This window comes from Gouania willdenowi, chromosome 7 (assembly GCF_900634775.1).
Source record: "Gouania willdenowi chromosome 7, fGouWil2.1, whole genome shotgun sequence".
Taxonomy (NCBI): Eukaryota; Metazoa; Chordata; class Actinopteri; order Blenniiformes; family Gobiesocidae; genus Gouania; species Gouania willdenowi.
In genome coordinates, this window is record NC_041050.1 from 36,557,384 (window position 1) to 36,581,322 (window position 23,939).

The 23,939-nt window shown below is 36.1% G+C and overlaps 1 protein-coding gene across 1 annotated transcript in view; it reads right to left on the reverse strand.

Moving 5' to 3' along the window:
- LOC114467706 (guanine nucleotide-binding protein G(I)/G(S)/G(T) subunit beta-1) overlaps positions 1–23,939 on the reverse strand; it is a 49,877-nt gene that overhangs the window by 17,615 nt on the left and 8,323 nt on the right. The window contains exons 2-4 of the mRNA XM_028454212.1: positions 3,499–3,605; positions 1,989–2,027; positions 1,783–1,889 (exon numbers count right to left, since the gene is read on the reverse strand). Of these exons, the coding sequence (XP_028310013.1) occupies positions 1,783–1,889; positions 1,989–2,027; positions 3,499–3,555 (203 nt within the window). The 5' untranslated portion in view covers positions 3,556–3,605. The remainder of the gene's footprint in view (positions 1–1,782; positions 1,890–1,988; positions 2,028–3,498; positions 3,606–23,939) is intronic.

Consider the following 23,939-nt stretch of genomic DNA (forward strand, 5'->3'; position numbering starts at 1 on the left):
TGTATTATTATTAATCTCTGACCAAAACTTTGTATCTTTTATTTTCTAATGTATACAGTAGCTGCCTTTGGAAAGCACTTTGTAACATGTGCTTTGAAAATATATATATATAAAGAGTGTATTATTATTACTATTATTAAAATAAAAACTATAAGTCTCATCCAGAAAGAGAAGTATTGATTTTTTTTTTTTTTTTGCAGGGGGGGTGTCAAGCAATTAGAAATGGTAATATCTGTCTACTAATATTATTTGCATTATAATGTAACATTGGTATATATTGATATAATTTAGAAATATATATATATTCAAGGGACTATACTACAAAGCTAGATTAGTATATCCGGGATATCTTTCCATTAGCGGGCTTCACCTAACCAAACATTCCCCGTCAGAGAAAGCTGTCCTACGAAGGTCGATAACAACACGCTAATCAAAGCCAAATAAAACGGGTGGAGATTGCAGCGTCTGACCAATCACTACAATGGAGAAACCTGGCAGAGCGACTTTTTTTTTTTTAGCTTATGATCCTAAACAAATAATGAATTCAAAACCATGATGACAGCGAAGAGCAACCAGGAAAAATTGGTTAGGGGGGCGGAGCTTTTATACTCGCTCAGATTTGATCCACTTCATAACTTTGTCCCAACCAGGTTAGGTGTTGCTTAAGTTTAAAATTATGAATAATTAAAATCCATAATTCAGACCAAAAACAACACTGTTGTTACAGAAAAGGCAAGAATGAAAGAACCCAGACAGGAAGCTGCTGACACTGTTAATGCGTAAAAGCGTGAGATTATTTATGATATTAATTCATTGGATGATAGACAGACAGCGCTCTAAACAATTTCACTTTATTACAGCACACACGTTTTTCTCCATTTATCACACACACTGGGATGAGAGCACATTGTTTCACTGTAGTATGTTCCTGTTGATGCTGTCAGTCTCACTATAGTGTATGAATGTATGAATGAATGTATGTATGAATGAATGAATGTATGTATGTATTTATGAATGAAAGAATGAATGACTTCACCCAGTGAGAGACAGGTTTCATCAGATATAAACTTATATCTTTCATAAAGGATGTCATTAGTAAACGCAGCTGTCAGATCTGCACCAACCAGGATCTTCTAACAATGGGCAGGTCGTTTTCTAAGAGATCTGATTGGTCAGGAGGCGGGGCTTTAGCGCTCGCTAACATCCGAGCCAGAACAAAACCTGGTCCCAACCAGGCTAGTCATTCAGCCTACGTTACCATGGTGATTTAACCCCATAAGACGATAGCGAGCTTCGTAAGACAGCACTTACTGATCGACTCCTGGAAGTTGGCGTGATAAGAGGTAATCTAACTTCGTAGTACAGCCCCTAAAAGCTGATCATGTATTTGTCAGATTAAACCCATTATTTGGGGGAGAAATAAGCCTGTGTATTTCAAATATTACTTGATATTTGAATTCAAGATTAATGGTGGAACAGTATTGACTCAGGAGTCAAAAAGTCAATATCAGACATCCCTTCACACAATATTGGTCTTACTGTGCATTTATTTAACTTAATAGCCATTTTCTCTGTTTTTTCAGACAGGGGGTGTTTTAGAACAGGCCTGAGGTTTAATATTTATTCATTTGGATTACAGATTAGACAAAATCAAAGTGCAATACAAAAAGCACAAAATCACCCTTCTGTTGAACTAATCAAAAAAAACTTGACTTGTTTTTGACATCTATCACTGGAATATAAAAAAAGTTAATTGAACAGGATGAAGTTATATGGTATTACCTTGAGTCAGTGCCCCAGTGCATGGCATAAATTTTAGCCAGATGCCCCCTCAGTGTCCGTCTGGTGCGCATCTGAATTCGGCCAACGGGGTCGATGTTAGCTGTGATCTAAAGGGATTGAGATTACAGGAAGAGTTTCTCTGATACACAGTCGCATACAGACCCTACTTTTAAAATGTAATTAGATAAACTTAATATATTACTTACCTGAGACAGGGTAGCATCTGCACACGCTTTCCTGGCATCCTACAACACATTAGTAAAGACAATATGTTACTTTAACAATTGTAATACAACTATTATGGCTTCTTTAGTTTTACCAGTAGTTAAAACAAACTATATAGCACATTGACACAAAGGTGAAAAAATGTACAATTTTAAGGGTTGAATGTAATTTAACAATGTAATTCTTGTTCTCAAGTTTCAAGAAAAACTAGAGAACAATATATTGAATTAATTCATCTTCATACTGAAGTAATCTCATTCTGCTGCAGTAATGCTCACATGCAACAATAATAATCTTTAGCAGATAGTTGAGTGTTAAAGGTGCAGTCTGCAACTCGTAAATGTAACTTTTTGTCATATTTGCTAAAGCTGTCACTATGTAAGGACAGCTTTACATCAAACTAGTAGTTTGTGTGACAAAAACAGACTCATTGAGCCCCACCCCCTGCTGCTCCTGCAGCCTTTGGCAGATTGTCAGAATGTAACACGACCGAGCAAAAAGATCCAATCAGAGCCAGGATTGTGTTTGATGGACTGTCTGACAGCTGTTGCTAACAAGCCCGCCCCTTTCCCAGAGCTAGAGCGCCGTCTTTTTTACAGTGTATGGTCTGGAGGAGTAGAAGATGGATTTGGTGATTTTTCTGCTTGAAAGGTAATTACTGCTGCTGGATTTACATTATGTTTGATTTGAAATTGTTACACTAGAACTCTGTAGTGCATGTGTTGTTCATGTGCACGCAGCAGCCTCCGTGTGGGCTGCTGTAAGTGACACTGAGTTGTTGTTGCTGCTGAGGTGTGTGCACATAAAGAGAGAGAAGCACTCTGTGGTTTGTCTCAACGTTCTTAGTGCTCAGATATTTTAAAATACGTTCACACCCCAGACACGGCCCGTATTCATACAACATGGCCACAGTTTTTGCTTGTGTCATCACAACATTCTATTTCGGCCAGGTTGTTTCAGTGATAAAAGCCTTTCGCTGCATCACGATTCACTAGTCGTGACTGGAGCTGGGTATCACGGCCAGTTTCATGAATCGATTTCGATTAATACGTGTTTGAATCAATTAATCACGATTCAGTATTTGGATATTAATAAGATGGTTCCAAACTTCTGCCTTACGCTGGGGCGCTTACCCAGCGGAGCTTTGTCTGCCATATTTGTACTGAATTGAATGTCCTCTCATGCAGTACTTCACTTTGCTAACGCCAGACTATAGCGCGAGACTACAGAGGTTAGAGAGAGTACAAAAAAATAATACGATTTCAGCACCTATGAATCGATTTTGTAAAATTTCAATGAAATCAACTCAAGATCGAATAAATCACTTTTTTTTTAATCAGCTCTAGTAGTGACTATTTAGTAGTACCTAAGAAAATATACAGCATTTCATCTTAAAACAGACCACTTTTTTTTAAAGCATAGAACCAGAATTTTAATAGAAAAATTTGAAAAGGTAGGATATTCACATTAATTTAAAGTTGGTAGACTCACCCTGATCTGGTTCTTGAGTTGCTCAGCCTCCTGGCGTAGCTGATCCAGTTCACTCATTTTCTTCTTCTAATGCTGTGCTTTGCTCCGCCGTCTAGACTCTTGCTGATCTGAGGACGACAATAAATGAACACTTTTAACCAGATGCTGAATATTCAGAAGTGAATTAAACGACTTGCGTGATAAAAATTCTATCCTTTGGCTCTAAAAAATATAATAATTTAATAATGAATTTAGCCCTGTCACATAGTGCCTATTAAATCCAAACGTTAAGGCACAGACAGAAGTGCAAGATTTCACTTTGTAGGAAGTTCAACATTTTTCCTTTTCAGCAAGAAATGGTTACCAAGCAACAAGCAAATAGCAGCTGTTTAAGGGTTAAATCAAGTAACTATTTAGATAATGCCCCTTCCCCTCCATCACACTAGCAATTCCTGGAGCAAAAATTTGACCAAATAGATCATTAAATAATAATGTCTTGTTAAAATCAGCAAAGAAAATACATACTTTAAAAATAAGACAAATATTAGGAATGTAAATAATAAGCAGACCAGGAGAACCAGCGTCTAATGGAAACCCAAGGAGCTTGGTGATGATGGGCTGAGTTTAACGAAGCTGTGGAGGATCTGGCCCGCAGACACTTAACTCTGCTCCAATGTCATTCCTGTAATCCTGGGACACAGTTGATTCAGCTCCTCCAGCCAAATCCGGTTAAGACAAAACCTGCTGATGATCCTAAAAGCAGTGGCTATCCCGGTGACCCCAATCCTCTGGTCAATGCGTGCAACACTCACACTTTCACTAACCTCTCAAATAGAGGAATAGCGTCTAGAAAACAGCAGGTGAGCTTAAGGATCAGCCCACTATTTTACAGCTAAACTGTTACAAACTAGTAGAAAACTAGACTACAAAGGTCAGACTTGATTGCTAAAATTTGGTCCAAATCCTTCCAAGGACAACTTTCTCTTCATCTTTCTCCTGCAGTTCCACATCACTGCTGCCTTATCTGATCCATCAAATCAAAAACTGAACGTTAATGACAATTTACCTTTTAGTTTCTCTGTGCTTCAGTTTAAGTCCGTTGTCCTATCCAGTACTTGGACCTTCTGAATTAACACCTTATCCTTCACACGACTGACATCTTAGAGGCAACCTATCACCTGATTGGCTGGACATGCTTAATGAGTCATAGCAAAGTGCTGCTTAAGCCCCAAATTATAATAAAAGTAAACTTCTTACAGCAATATCATACAGGATATCCTGTGAAACATCCAATTCGGCACGCAGAAAACATGAACCATTGTGTAAATGAAAGTCAAAACTCCTGGTGCCTATATCGCATAATTGCAGTTATTTTCTAATGTTAAACAAATTCTTACAAAACCATTAAATTTCTCTCAAATTACAACATATTTGACTTAATTAAATAGAAATTTGTCACCAAATGAAGGAAATTTAAAGTGAAGATCCTGTTGGGACTGAAATCTATCACTTATTGCTTGAGTATCATTGGTTTCTTACATATTTTATGTATATGTAGAAGTGCAAACTAAGACAAAATAATGTTGAAATTACTTGGTTTTTCATCAAATCTTTGGACCATTAGATATCAAACTGCCCCATATTAGGCCTCACACTTTAAGTGTGGTCTGCCTTCCAAAACTGAGGGCTGGCCAATACGGACCAAAACTCACATCTCGATATTTCTTCTCAAAATGGTGATATACGATATAAATCTCGATAATTTAAATTCAAGTCTGACCAAAAGACAATTCTGGGTTAAATTTGCTGATGCAAAATGCCACACATGCCATTTATGAACAAACAGTTGCACAAGATGTGCCACTAATGGCTTTTTCTAGTAAAAGGGACAGCATGTGTGGGTGAGCGCTGTAGTATGAATGTTTAGGGGAAGGTCTGGGTTCGGAGGAAGCACTCAGTAATCCCTCAAACTATGCTTTTTATGCTGTTCTGAGAAGTAGTGAAAGCAACGACTCCTAAAACAAGTATTCGAAAACAAAATAAGCTATAAAATGTATACACCTACATTGGAAATATTGTAATTTTCCATATCGCCAAAACAAAAAACTCGATATATCGCCAAGCCCAACTTCCAATCAAAGCAAGAGAGTCTGTGTTTTAAGACCATGTGTTTTAAGTCACCAGTCTTTAGATTTTGAAATTTGTTCTGATCAAATATTGCTTTATGAACTAAATGAAATATTAGGTTATTTCTACAACAGATAAAAAGACTGAAACATCATTGAGCAGCTCATAAAAGCTTTTAAAGTGCTCTCTGTCAACAGTGTCGAGCTGTATTTTTCTCTCCCCTCTCCACGGTGGAGGTACTTTCCCAGGGCCCAGGAGTTCTGAGGGTTAGGGTCTGCATCTTAACATGATTTACCATTCACACACTAGTCAGTAATCGCACACTGGATTACTCAGTTTGGCTTCTGGTTAGTAAATAAATTATTAATGAAGTCATTTGTTTAATTCAATGTAGAAATTCACTTGGCCAATGATTCTAAACAACAGAAAACAATATTGTTTGTGCTTCTTCTTTTAGTTGCACAAACACAAAGTGTCTGAAATAATGTGTGAAACTCCTTTAATGGTGCTTTTTCCCCCACACAGGTAAAATACACAATACCATACACATACCAATACTGGATTAGGGGTGTGTATTGCCATGAATCTGACGATACAATTCACGATTTGCATGTCAGGATACAATATGTTTGATACAAAACAATATATCACGATATCAATAATTTCACATTAAAATTTCAACCATTACAAGTACAAAATTATAGAAGCTTGTTGCATTCATTGGAGGAAAAAAAGTTTAGGCTTTTCCGAATTGATGAGATGAAAATAAGTGAATAAAAAAAAGCTTTGCTTTTCTGTTTTTATTGGATTTCTTTCTTTCTGAATTATTGAGACAATAGGAAATATATTTAGGTTTTTTTGGAATTTCCTTTTAAAAATGATCTCATCAATGGTGTGTTTATCGAACTGTCAAATTATATTTTCCAAAAAAGTTTAACTTTTGGTTCTCCAACAGATTCTGATTCTGTTAAGTTTGTTTTTTTTAAAGTAACATCTCATCATCCACATACATCTATAAAAAAATACCAGTATGTTTTATGAAAATAAAGTGCTACCAACTTCCAGCTAAAATGCATTGAGGAGTAGGTAGTTTAACAAGGTCTGTTATTATGTTAGCGCAACTACATATTTTTTTTCATTAAGAAAACATAATTAAAAAAATCAATTTGTAAATTTTTTGGGTCAATACAATAATTGCGTGGTGAAAAATCGCGATATATCGTCGAATTAACTTTTTCTTACACCCTTATACTGGATAGAAGATTAAATACCCAATGGCCAGAATGATACACTGCAGTTAATTGTACTGTGTCAAATTGAGTCGCTACCTGACTAGTTTCTTAAAAAATAGGTCAACTTCTTTATTTAAAAAATCTAATTCAAACAATCCAAATTTAAATGAATACAACGACAAATGTGTAAAAGACGGCAGCGCTTCTAACTGATATATATTATTAGCTTGAGAGGTGTGATTCAGAGGACTCTTTCTCTCTCTGTTGCTGGTGGTGGGAGTGTTGAAACTACTGGCAGCCTCCAATGTGCTGCCTTCTTTCTGTCGGCTATTTTTAGAGAGGTGGCAGGAGAGGAGCAGGAGAAAGAGGAGGAGGGATGCAGACTTAACATTTTCCAGCCACTCCTATCAGCTCTGACATCTCAAGCACAACACAGTGACAAGAAGAGGAAGTGTAATCCAACTGTACGCACGCACACACCATTGACCGTTTATTCAATACTTACTTTTATATACTGTATGGTTTTACATTTACAAAAATATATACACGCAGTGCTGTGCGATATGGACAAAATGTTATATCACGATATAGGTAATGTTATATTTCGATACAGTATTTTTTATTAAATTACATTAAATCAATGCAATTTCCTCTTATTGTTCTCATTTTTATTTAATGAATCCATATTCGAGATATAAAACACAACGTAATATCAAAAATAAAACAAATTACCAATGGACAAATTCTATTCAAAATATCTTGTATAAACAATTTTGTAAGAATGCAATAAAGTGCAATTAAATACATTAACACAAAACAAATTCAAGTATGCATGCTCTACCATTTAAAAAGTAAAAATGCTATATGTATTTTGTGCATTAACAGATGTGCACATAAAATAAGTGCACATTAAAGTGCAATCATTAATTCATTTAGATGTATCCCCGGGTGAAGTAATCACGCTGCCGCAAAGTAGTAGCGTTGCTGCGATTACATTAGCCTGCTTCATGCTAACGTAGCAACGCAGCGGACCAATACAACACATCAAAAATATTGATATTAACAATAGGTTATATCGTATGGTAGATAATTTTATATGGCACTACAATATATATCCGTATATGGCACAGCATTATACACACATATGTGTTAGGGTTTGTTGCTAACTGACCGTTTGTTGACGAAATTGATGCTCACTTATCCACTAAGCAAGTTCCACAAGTATCCACACATTTGGACGTACTGTACTGTTATTAATGGACAAAGAAATGTATTCCAAGCCTTTAAAGCAGGGGTGTCAAACTCAATTTGGTTCAAGGGCCAAATACGGACCAGTTTGATCTCAAGTCGGCCACTGATAATAGGCGGAAAACTAAACATTATATTACAATATGCCCTACTTAACGCTTCCACTTTTAAATGATATGAAAAGTATGTAAGATACCGACACTATCCAAGCAATGAGTCACATATCACCTAAATGTACTCGAATGTATTTTGTGATTAATTTTCATTCATTTTGTAGAACTTTGTGGAAGACTTAAGAAAAAATTGAAAAAAACTAAATTTTTTGAATATCCTGCAATTTTTTTCTTAGACATTTTGCTTTTAAAAATGACAATGTGTGGCATTTCCAAGTATTTCTAAATCAAGCATTCGGACGATAGACGTACATATCCACAGGCAGCAGTAATATAATGTTCAACATGACCATCACATTAAACAGGGAGATGGGGAAAAAGCACCTATTATTAAATGCAAAGTAGTGAAGCATTGACTGTTTGATTATGCAAACAAAGCAGCCATGTAATAATTAACAGATACACTCATTTACAAACACCTCCAATACATTCACTTTTAAATGCAGGCTTTACACGATCAGCTATTTTAGGCCAATCACCGACCAGTGCGTTTAAAATAACTGATCTGATCATAACAGTAGGGATGGGCAATGATTTCGGTACTTATCAAATTTCTTCTGTACAACCTGGTACTGACTCACGTAAAATCAAATGGTGCCATGTTTCTCTGCACAGAGCGGCAGGCAAAGCAGCGCGCACACAACGCGTGCACACCGCAATGCAAACGTACACACAAATATGTGAATTTCAAGCCAGGAACATAAGATACACTTCATTAAATAAGAAAAGTCACCTCTATTTTTTTCCACTGTATTTATGACTTTAAAACATTTCATGTATATTTTTGTTCCACTTTGCATGGTGATAAATTAAAAATTGTGCAGTTTATTTTGGTTTAAGAGTTCAAATGGTTTGTAAGAAGGTTATAAGAACAAAATAAATTAGTTTAAAAGAAATCTTTACAATTTAAACAAAAGAATAAGAATCTGTATTTCGACAAAACTGTTTTTTCCCTAAAATATGATCTCTATACATTCAAACAATATATTTTTTTTTTATTCGAAATATTTTTTTTTATTAAGTTATTTTTGTAATCAATGAGTGTAATAATAAAAATCGTAATAGAATTTTGGTTAATTGCACAGCCTTAGAATGAAAGTTTTGTATAATTTCTTAATTTCTTAAAATGTTTAATGTTTTCTACTGCACTTCTTGAATAATATAAAGCACGCTGAATAACCTTGTGTATGAAAAAGCGGTGCTATACAAATACTTGTTCCAAGCCTAAATAAAAATGTTCTTGTTGTGGGTATGTTTTTCATATGTTGCTTTACATATATCATACTTACATTATTTAAAATGCATACTGCTGTTCATTTATTGCGTCATTGATATAAAAAATTGGACTAGTGTTTTGGCAGTGGAGTGTGGACGTCTACACAGTTAAACGTTTACACTCAAGCATCCTTTACGCATGCTTGTAACAAACACACTTCCTTACATGTACAATAGCGTTCTTGCAATAAGTAATGAATAAATGACATTGGCATAAAAGGATAAAAACAAACCCTTTATAGTAAATGAAACAGTTTTATATCCACCATAACTAAATAAATCTACATGCACAACCCAACATGAATCAAAGCTGGTGATACCTTGGGAGGACAAATGGCCTTTATTATATAAGGAGGAGTGAAGAAGGCAGCGAGATGTCCTGGTGCACGAGGGGATAGAGGCAAGAGAGGCAAGCTGGAGGACAGAGCCAGATTAGACTAATGAGACTGAACAAGCAGAGGGCAATTGGAAGGGGAGCAGCTAATTAACCCCTTGATAAAAAAAAAAATAAATAAATAAAAATACTACAGCTTTCCATTATTTAGAAATGAACGAAATAACCTATTCTTACTTTGTTTTCAGATCTTTGGCCCATCCATCCCTTTGTTCGTTTGTTTACTTATTTCATTCAAGACTTTCAAACTCATTTATTTCTTCTCCACATTGAAAAAAAGAAAGAAAGCAAAGATGAATTACATTAAACAAACTGCAACAAACTCATTGTCGCATCTCATTTAAAAGCACAATACAGTTACACTCCTGTCTCATATTTCTTCAACATAATACATTTCACATTCTTTTTGAACATATTAGGTGATCTTGATAATTTGGACGTCATTCTATAGTGTTCCATAGTCTGACCCTGAACTGAAATGCACCTTTTTTCTGTCACTGTTCTCAATTTGGGTTTTTCGAATATCTCTATTCTTCACAAGTTGTAATTGCTTTCTCTCAATGCTTCATTTTTTGTCCAGTCTTGTGGGTACGATTTTTAAATGAGCTTTGTACATTGTACTTTTAAAAATTTCTGCTGTTTAAATATTGGCTTTGTATGTTCCCTGTGTATGTATATATATATATATATATATATATATATATATATTAAATGTAAAAATCATACTAGCACACTCCTGGCACTGCCATCACATTCTCACTGGACCTTGTGTCTCCTTCCTCCAGCGGGTTTTGATAATTCAACAAAAAACAAAAAATAACACGATACAATGTTTTTAAAGGTCAAAATCGACCACAACACACTTTCAGCTTTTTCTGAACAACAAAAGAGAAGAACTTTAGAGTTTTAGTGTGCTGTCGGATAAGACAGTTGCATAATATTTTTGTAAAGGAAAAACAAACCCAAAAAAATGTGGGTCCATGCTGGGTATAACCTTTACAACTCGAGTAAATAATAAACACTAACATAAATAAGACCAATTTTTCCAATGTAAAGTGCAAAAAAAAAAAAGAGTAACAACTCATGCCAGTCCAGGATTAAAACCAAATCATGACATTCATCAAAACACATTTGATCGATTGAGAAATGCCTTACATTTTTAATCACCTACTAAAGAATCAGTAACTTACAGCAGTTGCTGATTTTTGTGAATATAGCATATTATTATTGACAGTTCTACCATTTTGTGTTTGAGTAACATGTAACTGTAACATTTCTTATATGGGGCTGATGTGGTTGCTTGTGTTGTAAAGGTACTATAGGAATAGTGGGTGTAAATAATTGACTCCCTCCCTGCTTGGATACCAGCTGCCCCACCCTGAGCCTTCTGGCAGGTTTCATCCTGTCTTCCTTCCATCTCACTGAGCTCAGTGCTTCAAACACACAGTGACATCATAGTGGATTTCCTTCATGACACAAACCATAAAACCAGTAGCAGAGGAGACCTGGGTTATTCAAATGATCCACTTTAAGTCCAAAAGGTGGACACGGTACTCAGCTAGATACAGTTCAGGTCCGACATGAAAATAATTAATTCCTACAGTCACACGGACCTTGAATGTAACACTCCATACACTCATGAAGCTCTGCAGAATGAAAGAAAAGTACTCAGGACATTCATTTAGACCATACAGTATGTGTCAAACTCAAGTCCCGGGAGCCTTTGAAGCATCCAATTTGGCCCGCAGGAAAAATTAAAATGACAGAGAAAACGAAAGTAACAATATTTGCAGGTGCTCACAGTTTTCCTAGTGCTTATACCTCATTATGACCGTTGAAAAAAACTCAAAAATCATACAAAATCCTTAAATTTTCCTAAAAATATTAAATAATATTTCCCTTTATTAAATAAAAATTGGTCACAAAAACTATAAATACTAAAGTGAAGATCCTGTTGGGACTGATATCTGTCACTTACTGCTTGGATATTGTTGTTTCTTACATATTTAAAATTTTATGTATACATAACGTAACGTTGAAATTACTCATTTTCCTGCAGAAAATCTGTGGCCCACTTTAGATTAAGCTGTTCCGTATTTGGCCCCTGAACTAAAATGAGTTTGAAGCCCCTGATTTAGAATGTTCACATTTTTCTTTTCTTTTTTTCTTAAAACTTTTTAAACATGAGATTGTTTGGTTCATTAATTTTCTTAATAATTACAAGTTCAGGAAAAAAAATCAAAGCTGTACTTTCTGAGACACTGCTTGATATGCAATTGCAGGTTGTTAATGTATTAACAATGAGTACAAATTACAGCCTTGCACTTTCCTGTTTTGATGAAAATCATGCTACATAATCGAAATTCGATTACGATTCCAAAACTAACAAAAACATAAAAAAAAAAATTTATTTATTTATTTTTTAATTCTACATACGTTTTATTTGCTAAATAAAACAAACTTCCACGATTTAGATTATCTACAAAGAATAAAGCTTGGCACACACGAGAAAAAAACGATCAATACTAACTTTGAGTTGTTTAATGCTCGTGTATGCAAGCTCCTAAGCCCCGCCCCTATCAAAGCTAAAGCTAGCATGCAGGCCAACACAAGGAAAGTTGTTGCTAGCGGTCTTGAAACATGGCAGGAGAAGAACAGCAAAAACGCTTCGTAAAAAACAAAACAAGTTCAATTCTCTGATAAGGAATCACTTTGGGTTTAATGATATAGGCGCATCACGTGCAAGAAGTGTTTTGTTTTGTACAAAAGTAAACATACTTGATTTTAGTGTTCGAAGAATTTTATTTATGCTTAAAGAATATATTTTACATTGTTTTATACAAAAAAAAAATAACTTTTTGAATGACAAATAATCGTGATTTTAATTATGACTAAAAAAACGTGATTATTCTTTCTATAATCAAGCAGCCCTTGGTTCTCCTCTAATACAGCCTTCATCTTAACACTACTTCATGTTAAATATGAACAAAAATACTTATTATTTTTACATTATAAACAATTGTGTTGACTTGACATTTGTTTGAATGAACCCATAAAAACTGACCCACTAAAACTCTCTCTTAAACGCTCTGAAACTCTAATGGAACAGCCATTGTGCAGATGATAATGCTAGTGCTTCACCTACTAAAGCATGCAGATTTTCTTAACAGGCATTTCCTTTCCAAAGGGCGTCGCCCTAACGGCTCATCGTCTCTTCCCCTTTTCGTCCAAACATGAGGCGGATATGGCAACAACCACTGTATACACTTTACTTTTCACTGATTTCCCTCCACTACAACCACTGATTCCTTATGACCAACCAGGCTTGAAGCTGCTAAGCTGCTAAGTCAGCTGCATTACAGTAACAGGTTACACAAGCTGACAGACAGGCTCACACTAACAGACATTTACAAAGATTAAAATTACTAAAGGGACAGAAGAGCGTGGATGAGCAGTATGAGTAGTATGTACACTTCAAACCAAATTAGCTTCTTCAGGCTTTGATTAGAACTAACATTGGTAAACAAATAATAAGTACTGACTCAACACAAGAAAGTAAATATGACGATTGAGAATATGATGAGACATACAGTATTGGACATGAAAACACTTTCTCACAAAGTTCTCAGAAGAATAAGGGTGTAAGAAAAAAATCTATTTGGGATATATCGCGATATTTCACCATGCGATTATCATATCGATCCAAAAAATTATCCAAAAAATGTTTTTAACGGAAAAAAACATTTAATTGCACTAAAATATGCATTGCACATAAACATCCGGTCCATAAGTGCCACTTTATTTACATAAAACATACTGGGCACTTTTATACATGGACCTGTATGTGATTACTTTAAAAAAAAAAAAAAAATCAATTTACGAACTTAACAGAGACAAAATCTGTTGTAGAAGCAAGAGTTAAACTTTTTTGAAAAATTTACTTTGACAGATGAATATAAACATACCACTTGTTTTTGATAGTTGATACTGGCCATGCACACCCCTACAAAAGAATCATAGCGAAGTTATATACAGTAGATGTGCAAAGTTCAGACCTATAAATGTGAATAATGGTATTTTATTGAATTTCAGATGATAGGGTAGCTCAGATCCAATGAGGTTGGTGAAAAAAAACAAAAATGAGAGAACAAGAATTGAAAATTGTATTTTAAACACAATGAGATGATACAGTCATGCCATCACAAGTCATCATTACCTCCACCGGGGGTGGGGGGGGGTCATACTAATATTTTTATTGGCGTTAATTTATAGGTTTGTTTTTTTGTCTGTTATCATGGTTATGTCAAAAGTATGTGACGGATTTTGACATATTATTAACGAAGATAGACTTTACGCTACGGAAATTTCCATCAAATTTTGGAGGGAATCCAGATTAGTATTCTCCTAAACATCACCACAGAGTTTCATCCAGATTGCGTAGTTCATCGCAATTTTGAACAACAAAATAAATGGGGGTGTCTTTCTTGCAAGTTAGGAATATCGAGATTTGTATTGTATGTCGCCATTTTGAGAAAAAATATTGAGGTATGAATTTTCGTCCATATTGCCCAGCTCTAGGTGTGTTGTTATTAATGGAGATAGAAACTTCTCACAAGCCTTTACAGTGTGAATGATCCTGGTACCATGGTCAGGATCACTGATTCAGATTATTGCCAGTATCTCACAAAAAAGATTTGAAACTTGGCGGAAGTTTGCACTGAGAGTGATTTTGTTTTTTTCTTTATCTTTCAGACGTTTTTGGAGAAGCACACAGACGGGCTGGGAAAATAGAAAATGACTCAAAAACAACTATTTCTGGCTTACAAAGGGTTCCGATGCAATGAGAACAGCTTTCAGAAAACCACTCTGGAGAAGTGAGAGCACATCATTTATTTTTCCATCACTGGGTGGAAGAAAACGCTGCAATATTTAAGAGCATTCCTCCACTCCTGCGTTGTTTCACTTAAGTTAAGCAAATTGATGCATTAGCTCAGCATCTCTGGTCTGAAAGGCAGTGACAGCTTAACCAGTGACTAGTTCTACTACCTACCAAAACTCATTATTCAGTCAAGAAAAGCCTAATTTACCAGCTAGCAGTTCAGAACAACAAGCTGTGCTGACCTACAGTAGGGTGCAAGATTGTATGATATGGAAACAAGTAACTATGTTAGATTTTTTTTTCTGTCTAAAAGTTTAACTTTATGAAAATGGCAAAGGGCAAAATTTTAAATGTAAATGAGAAAAACCTTAATATTCCTGATGAACATTAGATTTCTGATCATCTTTTAGTGCAGGGGTTCTCAACCTTGGGGTCGTGAGATACTGGGAGGGGGTCGCCAGATGCCTTTAATTTTTATTTATTTTAATAAATGCGTTTTGCTACCTTACTCCTATTTCTCTCACGTTTCCATCAAATTCTAGGGATGTAACGATTAATTGTAAGGCAGTTAAAAATCGATTCATAGGTACCACGGTTCACATCGATGCTCTGAAAATTGAATCGCAGTACTTTTTTTAACCAGCAGAGGGCGCTATATATTAATCCTTCCAGAAGCGGACGTGACGGGCGGAATCTGCTACTATTTTCTTTCTGGCCGCCATTTACTGTTAAACATGCTCATAAATGATTCTTTACTCCTTTAGCACCGAAAGAATATCTGTAATATTACGTGAATATCTGTAAAAGTCAGGTTTTTCTATTAACTCTGTCTGCTAGCATAGCTTCTCTTCTTCACTGGTGGAATAACTGCATGCCAACCGACCACTGGGTTACCAGCGCCCTCTGCTGGTCTAAACAAATATCTGACGTAAATACAGTAAAATGACTGGGTTTTTTTTTTGTTTTTTTTTTTTAAAAGTCCAATTGTTAAGGCACAAAATACATTTTCAGTTGCACTTTTAAAAAGAAAAAGAACTATTACGCAGTTTTGAATTGTTTATTATAGAACCAGAATTTAAATTAATAGGCTTCTTCATTTGTATTATTCCTTTATTTATTTCATTCAAGATTTATTTTTAGTTAAATTGCATCATTTTGAATAGTTTATCAAGGGATTATTTTGACAATGAAAAATAAAAGGAAAATAGTATAGTATTTTCCCCAAAAAAATAAAGGAATATTTTTCAGTCATTTGTCAACATTCCCATTTTGTAAAATAAATCGTGAGAAAATCGTATCGTGAACCCAGTATCGTGAATCGAATCGTATCGGGAGTTGAGTGAATCGTTACATCCCTATCAAATTCCAATGCTTTTTCTACACATTTCATGCTTATTTTTGCCAATTTAACCACACTGATGATTTGTGCCCACATGCCAATTATTTGCCAGTTTAAACTACTGCAATTGCTCCTACATTTTTCTGCCACTTACCAATAGACACTTTGAACCCTTTTTACCACCTTTTCTGTCCATTTCTGGCCTCTCTAATTTGCAACTTTTGATTAATACAAGGATTTACATCTTTAACTATACTAGTACAGTGCCCGTCGGAAGTATGTTTTCATATAGTGAGAACTTAAGAAGAGTTGTCAATTATGGGCATAATAATAACAACATACTCTGTAGCATTATAAAGTGGTATATTTGCAGGTGCAAAGTAAAATAGAGTCTGCAATTTCCCTGGTTTAATTCTATGAGACATGCACATAATAAATGTGTTGTTTTTTTTTTAACTCGTTTCTATATTTTTTTCTGTAATGTACAGTATTGTAATGTATGTATTTAGTTTAGTGTATTTTGAGACATTTTCATGTTTTTGTTGTCATTTGGTGTATTTTTCTGTGTTGTCTTTTGTGTAATTTTTGTATAAATATTTAGTTTTGTGTATTTTGACTTATTTTCATATTTTTTGTTGTTGTTTAGTGTGTCTCTGCCTGCCTAACTTTCACTAAACGTATCTATTTTCATCAGGTGGGCTTCACTATATGTAGCATCGTTTACTGATCTGACTCAGCATTGCAGTAACTACCACCCAATGGACGGTTGTCGTGACACAGACTGTAACCGGACTAAATGGTGGTCACACACACACACACAGAGAGAGGGAGAGGGAGAGGGAGAGAGAGAGAGAGAGAGAGAGAGACAAATCTCCTCCCTTGGTTCTCTCGAACACCAGCGCTGCTGAGAAATGTGCAGCTTTCAACACAGCAGCCATTGCCGTCAACAACTTCCGGGTGAGGTCTGTCCGGTCTAAATAGCGAACGGTCAAACTAACATGAAAATAAACGTTTCGAAATGTCATCACCAAATACAGAACAGTAAAAAAGTATTTATCCTCAAAAGAGAAAAGAGAAGTCCACAGGAGCTCACGCACACACCGGAAGTGAGCTGTGCTGTGAAATAAATATAGATGGTGCGCTAGCGCCCCCTCACACCCGGAGGTCAAAAGCTGAATAGGTTTCATTTCGGGGCCGTCCAGAAGTGAAATAAAATTAAAATAAACATTTGGAAATGACCAAATTACTCCAAAATAACAGTTACACACACTTGCGGTATCTGGAACCCGTTGACCAAGTTTCAGGTCGAACTCGCACCACGTCTGGGAGATATTTGCTCCACACACACACATCCACACACAGACCTCCCTTGCTTTTATAGGTAGATACTATCTCCCAAATAATAATCAACTTCCTGGATAATAGTGGATATTATTCAGATGAATAAATAAATGTGGTTATCACAGATTCATAGAACAATTGACCATCATTTTGCTGACTTTATGGATGGACCCAAATAAGCTCTCCTTTTTATCTACTTATAGATGGCCCTGTCTCCACATGACTGTTCTTTAATGTTCATGTCTGTGTTCAACCACCTTCAGCTAATTTGGGGGTCCCCACTCTCTAGAACCTTTATTTTGGGGGTTGTGGGCTGAAAAGTTTGAGAACCACTGTTTTAGTGAACCGTATGAATCTTACTAGTTTCATACGCGGTGTGTGTGTGTATGTGTGTTTTCTTTTGGTCTGGTGGGTGGGTGAGGGTCTGCCTAAGTGCTGTTGGGAAGTGATGCATGACAAATGTAGCTGAAACACAACCAGGGCACGAAAAGGAGGCAGGAACAAGAGGGCCAATGATGCAGGGAGAGCAGAAAGAGGAGGATAGCTCCTGGACATCTTTTAAAAGCTTCATTCAATCTCACTGTCATTTTCAAGACAATCTTAGTAGTAGTGGGCAATGGGCATCTCCCTGACTGACTAGTATTGGATTTGGTACCAACAAAAGAACAGGAAAATTTGTTTCTTTTTAAAGCCCAAAAATGCCCCATCTCACTAACATCCGTTTTGGACATTGTGATTCTATTGCCAGAATGCGTCTATTGCCAGATAAAGCTACAGATCCCTGAAGGAATTTGATTTAAATAAGCAAGTTATGCTGTACTCATCCTTTAGTTGTGTTTAGGCAACTATAATATTATTGAAAATGCTGTTTCAGACACTGAAGTGCAATTGTTTTGTCTGTAAAAGCACTTAAATATACTGGACAATTCTGTTGCCTATCAAGTGGTGGCCAAAAAGTTTAGAAAAGTTCAATATGTTTTAAACAGAAGGTTGACATTAAATTCTAATGTGTCCAAAGAAGAAAAACTAAGCTTAAAGTGAGGAGCCTCGAGCACTGTAACCCATTTTGCTTCACTGAAACTAGGGCAAAACCCTGAGGCGACTAGTGAAGATGCACAAGCTGGCATTGCCCTGATCACAATATACTGTAGCACTCAGCAAAAGGTGCAAATGTCTGAGATAACAACATTATGCCTAATAGCATTTCACAGTCACAAAATGATGTGCAAACAAAGAGAAATCTAGTACACTTTTTTTTAAGATGCACCAAAATGACAATTCCTGGCCAAAACTGAAAACAAGATAGCCAAGGCCAAAAACGGAAATACCGAAAGAAAGAATTATGCCTATTATTAATAGCATTGCATTTATGACTCTGACTGTGTACCAACCATACTAACATCAAGGCATTGTAATTGCATAAATTAAGTTGAATGCTTCAGAGAGGGAATCAATAAAAAAAAGTACGTCCTGAAACAGAAAAATCACAATGACGCAGAAAAAAACGATCTGATGCGTTACTTTTTCTTTCTCACTTTTTATTTAAAATCAGGTCCAACCGTGACACAAAAATGCCACAATGGAACAATACCACGCATGTACATGCTATTTTTCACCAAAAAACGGATGACAGAATGACCAGAAAGTGTGACAAATTGACCAATATGGCAATTTCCACAATTTCTACTTCATATTCTTAACAAAAACATTAAAACTAAATAAAACAATAGAATCATATAAAACTAATGAGTTGGGGGCGCCCACGTGTCCATTACAGTTCCAATATTACTGCGGCTCCCTCATGATACCTCATTTAAATTTTAAAAGCGTGTCTATACAGTGTGAGTATTTATTTGTCAAGGACCTATAGCTTGAGTAACTATTCATAATGAAACTTCAGCATGAAAAAATATTTGATTAAAATATTTTTATTCAATACTCTTGATACAAATAAGACCTACAACTACTAGTGTGTTTCTAATCTTAAAAACAACCACAAATAAGACATTTCTTCAAAATAGTGCATCTCAAAATATCAAAATAAAAAAAAAATTAAAAAATCCTTTTTATTGCTGTTTTAACGGGACAACTGATTTTGAAAGAAATCAAAAATACTTTGATTTTGACTCAGAATATTATCAAACCAAGAATCAGACAAAGTTGACTAGGTTTTTTTTTTTTAAAGCCTCATGAAGATTCCGTCATATTGCCAGCTGACACAGTTGGCTTGTTGTGCACTCAGGGGAAAAAATATCAGCAGACAACAAACACTGAAAATAAACAAAAAAGGATTATCTTTAAGAGTTCAAAGACCAAATTTGTGGTTTTTGTTTGTTTTCTAACACACAGTTAATGTCAGAATAAATGTCCTTTGTAAGTGCACAGATTTTATGACGATAGGACATGTAACATCAATGGCACTGACTGTGGAGTTTAATTGATTGATTAGCGAAACATTCCATGATGTTGTGCACGACAACGTGACAGAGCTCGGTGTCACTAAAGCATTTGGTGGAAAAGTTGAATGTAAAAACAAGCAACAACAAAAAAAGCAACTATCTGCACAAAAAAAAAGCATCTATCTGATAATACTTACTGTAATGTTACTAGTGATCAATAAAAATGTGTAAATACTTTAGGATGAAACAGTCATGTACTGCCACATACACAGTACATTTTGTGCTTGGGACAGCTGTACAATCGTCTTTTTATAAAGGGAAATGAATGAGTGAGATTTTGTTTTAAAGCCTGAAAAACAGTATGAAAGGTCAGGCTAGCCCAAAGCCAAAAGCATGACTTTATTTACGACACAAAATACTCTCCTTTGATTGCAATAAAAATCCTCCACCCCCCTCCTCCTGTGTTTTCTCACTATGCTTCCAAGAGAGGAACAAGTGTGTGTGAAGTGTCACATGACAGCAGGCCCACTTTTATGCTCAAGTGACTGGGGCCTTTCTTGCTTTAAAGAGGAAGATAAGTTGGAATACTGTCCGTCTTTCACACTAAGCTAAGTTTTTTTGGGTTTGATCACATTTATTTTCCTTGTGGCAGCAGAGTGTGACCAGCTGCTCTCGTTAACTCTCAGTCTTTAAAGCGGTGTGCTGAAAGCAGAGCAAGATGAGCTTTTGCTGGGCTTTAACAATATGTGATGACAGGCGTGCTGTGGGTCACTAAGCGGCCCTTCTGCCACTCTGGCTTTGACTATTGTAAACATTGGCAAACACCTCTAGGTCTGTGGTGACTGAAGTTATGCATACATAACAGCAGCTACAGTCAAACTACACACACGTTAGCAGAGTGAGCAAAGTTTGATGTAGTTTCTCATTTTTTAAGGTTGATCCTGGGGAAAATCTAAGACAATAACAGAAGGTCTAATTCGCACCTTGATAAAAGAAAACAAACTGAAATCTCTTCCTAAAACGTACATGGCAATCATTTTACATTTATGGTGATTATTACGATTTAAATTTATTCAAACAAAATCAAGCAGAAACTGCAATATGACAGAGTATACTAAGTGTGGAGGAAGAAAAAAAAATCGATTCGGCAATATTGAGATATTTCACCTCACAATTATTAAAGCATGAACAACAGTCGAAATGCGTTCACATCTTGTAGGTAATGAAGGTACAATGATGGACGTACCACCAGGAAAAGTCTCCATTGTGGTGTCACGCACAATGGCTTACACCGAATTTCCACTGGATGCGTAACTGCTCCGTGATCCGCTATCTCTACCGCCTGCGTCTATAGCTGGGTTTCCATAACAGATTCTCACGAAATAAAAGTGATATTTCAAAATTTTGACAAAGTGTAATTGCGCTTTGAATGTGTTTCCATAGAACGCCGTTTATGCAGGAGCCTTGTAACTCCCGTGAATTCTCGGTCCGCGAGGCTTCACTGCAGAAAGACGGACTCTCCAAACCTCCTTATAACACTCTATTCCTTTGTTATTTCAAGTCTAATATAGCAGTAATAATTTTTTAAGTATAATGCTTAGAAATGTCTCATTCTCCTCTTCTGTCTTCACATACCGCGTCCTGTTTTCTCTGAGAGAAATGGGTATGCAACCAGGTACCCTAACGTCATATGACCAGGTACGCCACGTTCTGTTTTGTGTATTTGCAGGAATAGGGTTTCCTTGGCGCTTTTTCAACACATTTCAATATCAAAACTTGGAAGAAAATGAAAATGGAAAATCCTACATGTCCCACGAATCTTAGAGCTTCTCTGTAGTCCTTGTACTCCTGGGACGTGTTTTAAAGGTGTCGCTACAGTCGTAGCTTGTCTGCCAGCCTCTCCTCTCCTGCTCTGTTTAACCAGGAGGGTGAAATACTGGTCGATGTTACATTTAATGCAGGTCGATACAATGCCGGGCAGTGTTCTGAGGGACACCAACTACGCGGAGAAGTTCACACGGTCATGAAATCTGGACTTTACATTTAATTGACCTGGCGTACTCCGTTTTGCGGGTGTCCACCTAAGTATGTTTGAACCTTTAATGAAAAAACTGTGATAGCATCTTGAATGTGGTTTTTTAATAATAAATTGTGACATGAAATACTTTCCATATCGCCCACCCCACAAGGGTTACAATAAACCTATTTATTTTTAACCCTATTCTACCTCAAGTCCTAACTTTCTACAGAGTTCAACTGAGAATCACTATCATTTTTTTTTTTTTTTAAATAAACTGATCAAATTACAGTAATCATTTTGATATCAAAATTGCAATTTGAAGCAATGGAATTAGCAAATCACAAAAAGATACAAGATTTGAGGTAAGTAGAGCTACATTTTATATTACACTAAAATTACTACATTACACCATAAATTACACAGTAAATCATCAGTTAACATGTGAGTATATGCTAGGGTTTATGCAGCTAAAGTTACAGCTCGAGGTAACTAGTTGAGATCAACCTAAGGGGCTCAGAGTGGTGTCAGACATAACATCAACAAAACATGTAGTCATTTTGAGAGTCCGACCAATAAGGGATTTTTGGGGTCTAATAAAACAATATTGAATATATATCTAGTTGTAATTGTGTCAATTCCGTATATTTTAAGCCATCAGTGGTTTCATTTTTTGAGGGATTTTCCTTGTTTTTACTGCCATTTCAAGTTTGAGCAACAGTTTTTCTGTATATTCTATATTTCAGCTCACACTCATCTTCTTGCAAAACATCTTAAACAATTTCATCAGGATGTATTGCACATCCATACGCAAGAGATTGTGTAATATTGCCTTCTTTAGGTAAGTTTAAGTGAACTATTCTTTTCTAGACAACGCAGGTTTCAGTGCTTTTCCATATATTCTTCTTGGATTACAGAAACCAGACCAAGGGCCGATGCTTGTGTCCAGGTAGCCCATGTAACGTATACAGGGCTCGCGACTACAATCAAATCGGTTGCATATGCAAGTATTTTTTAGGTGTGTGCGGGAGGAAATAGGGAGTCCAGGCACGCATAGCAACAGAGCACATGGGGGGCACGCCTAGCGGACGTGGGACGGGGTAGAGCGTGCTGAGCGGAGTACTGGAGCGCGCTTATCGGACCTGGGATAAAGAGAAACGCACCGAGGGGAGTGATAGAGCGTACACGTGCAGCAAGGGTCAGTCTTACACTGGTACAGTGAAAGACCTCATCAGAATCAGCATTGAGGTCCAGAACTGATGGACTATGATGCCAGGCCAGATGTTCAGCTGTGGTTCTCCCAGCCCAGGGGAAGAGGGCCAGGAGACCCCACTATAAGAGCTGACCCCTCTGAAATGAATTCCATGGGGTGAAGCAATGCAGATGCTACTGTTAAGTTAATTTAAGTACAGTATTTCTGCAAAATAAAAAAAACAGAATGTATGATACCTGTTGTTATGCTTTGCTGTTATTCAGAAAAAAATTGTTACATCTTCTTGTAAAATTATCTAAAACAAAGAAAGTGTCTATTTGTACGGTTACCGTATGGACAACCCCCGGTGCTATTGGTAAGTTTACTCAAGTACACGTACGTAGAGTCTTAGGGTTAGGTTATAACCCTATATCGCAACAATTTAGGTTAGGTTTACAGTTAGATTTAGTCTTAGTCACGTGACCTAAACTGCCCAATGAGGGGCGCTGCATACGAATAGAATGTCGGTATATTTATACGGCAACCGTACGGATAGCCACTGCCTAAAAGAAATGGCCTGTTAAAAATTTAATATCAACACTAAAATATTTTGCAAATATATCTCGAGTCACTGTCAGTCTTTAGTTCATACAAAACTATTAGGGATGTAACGATTCACTCAACTCCCGATACGATTCGATTCACGATACGATTCTCTCACGATTTATTTTACAAAATGGGACTGTAGACAAATTTTTTTTTTGGGGAAAAAAACTAGAAAATACTGTACTATTTTCCTTTTATTTTTCATTGTCAAAAGAATTCCTTGATAAACAATTCAAAACA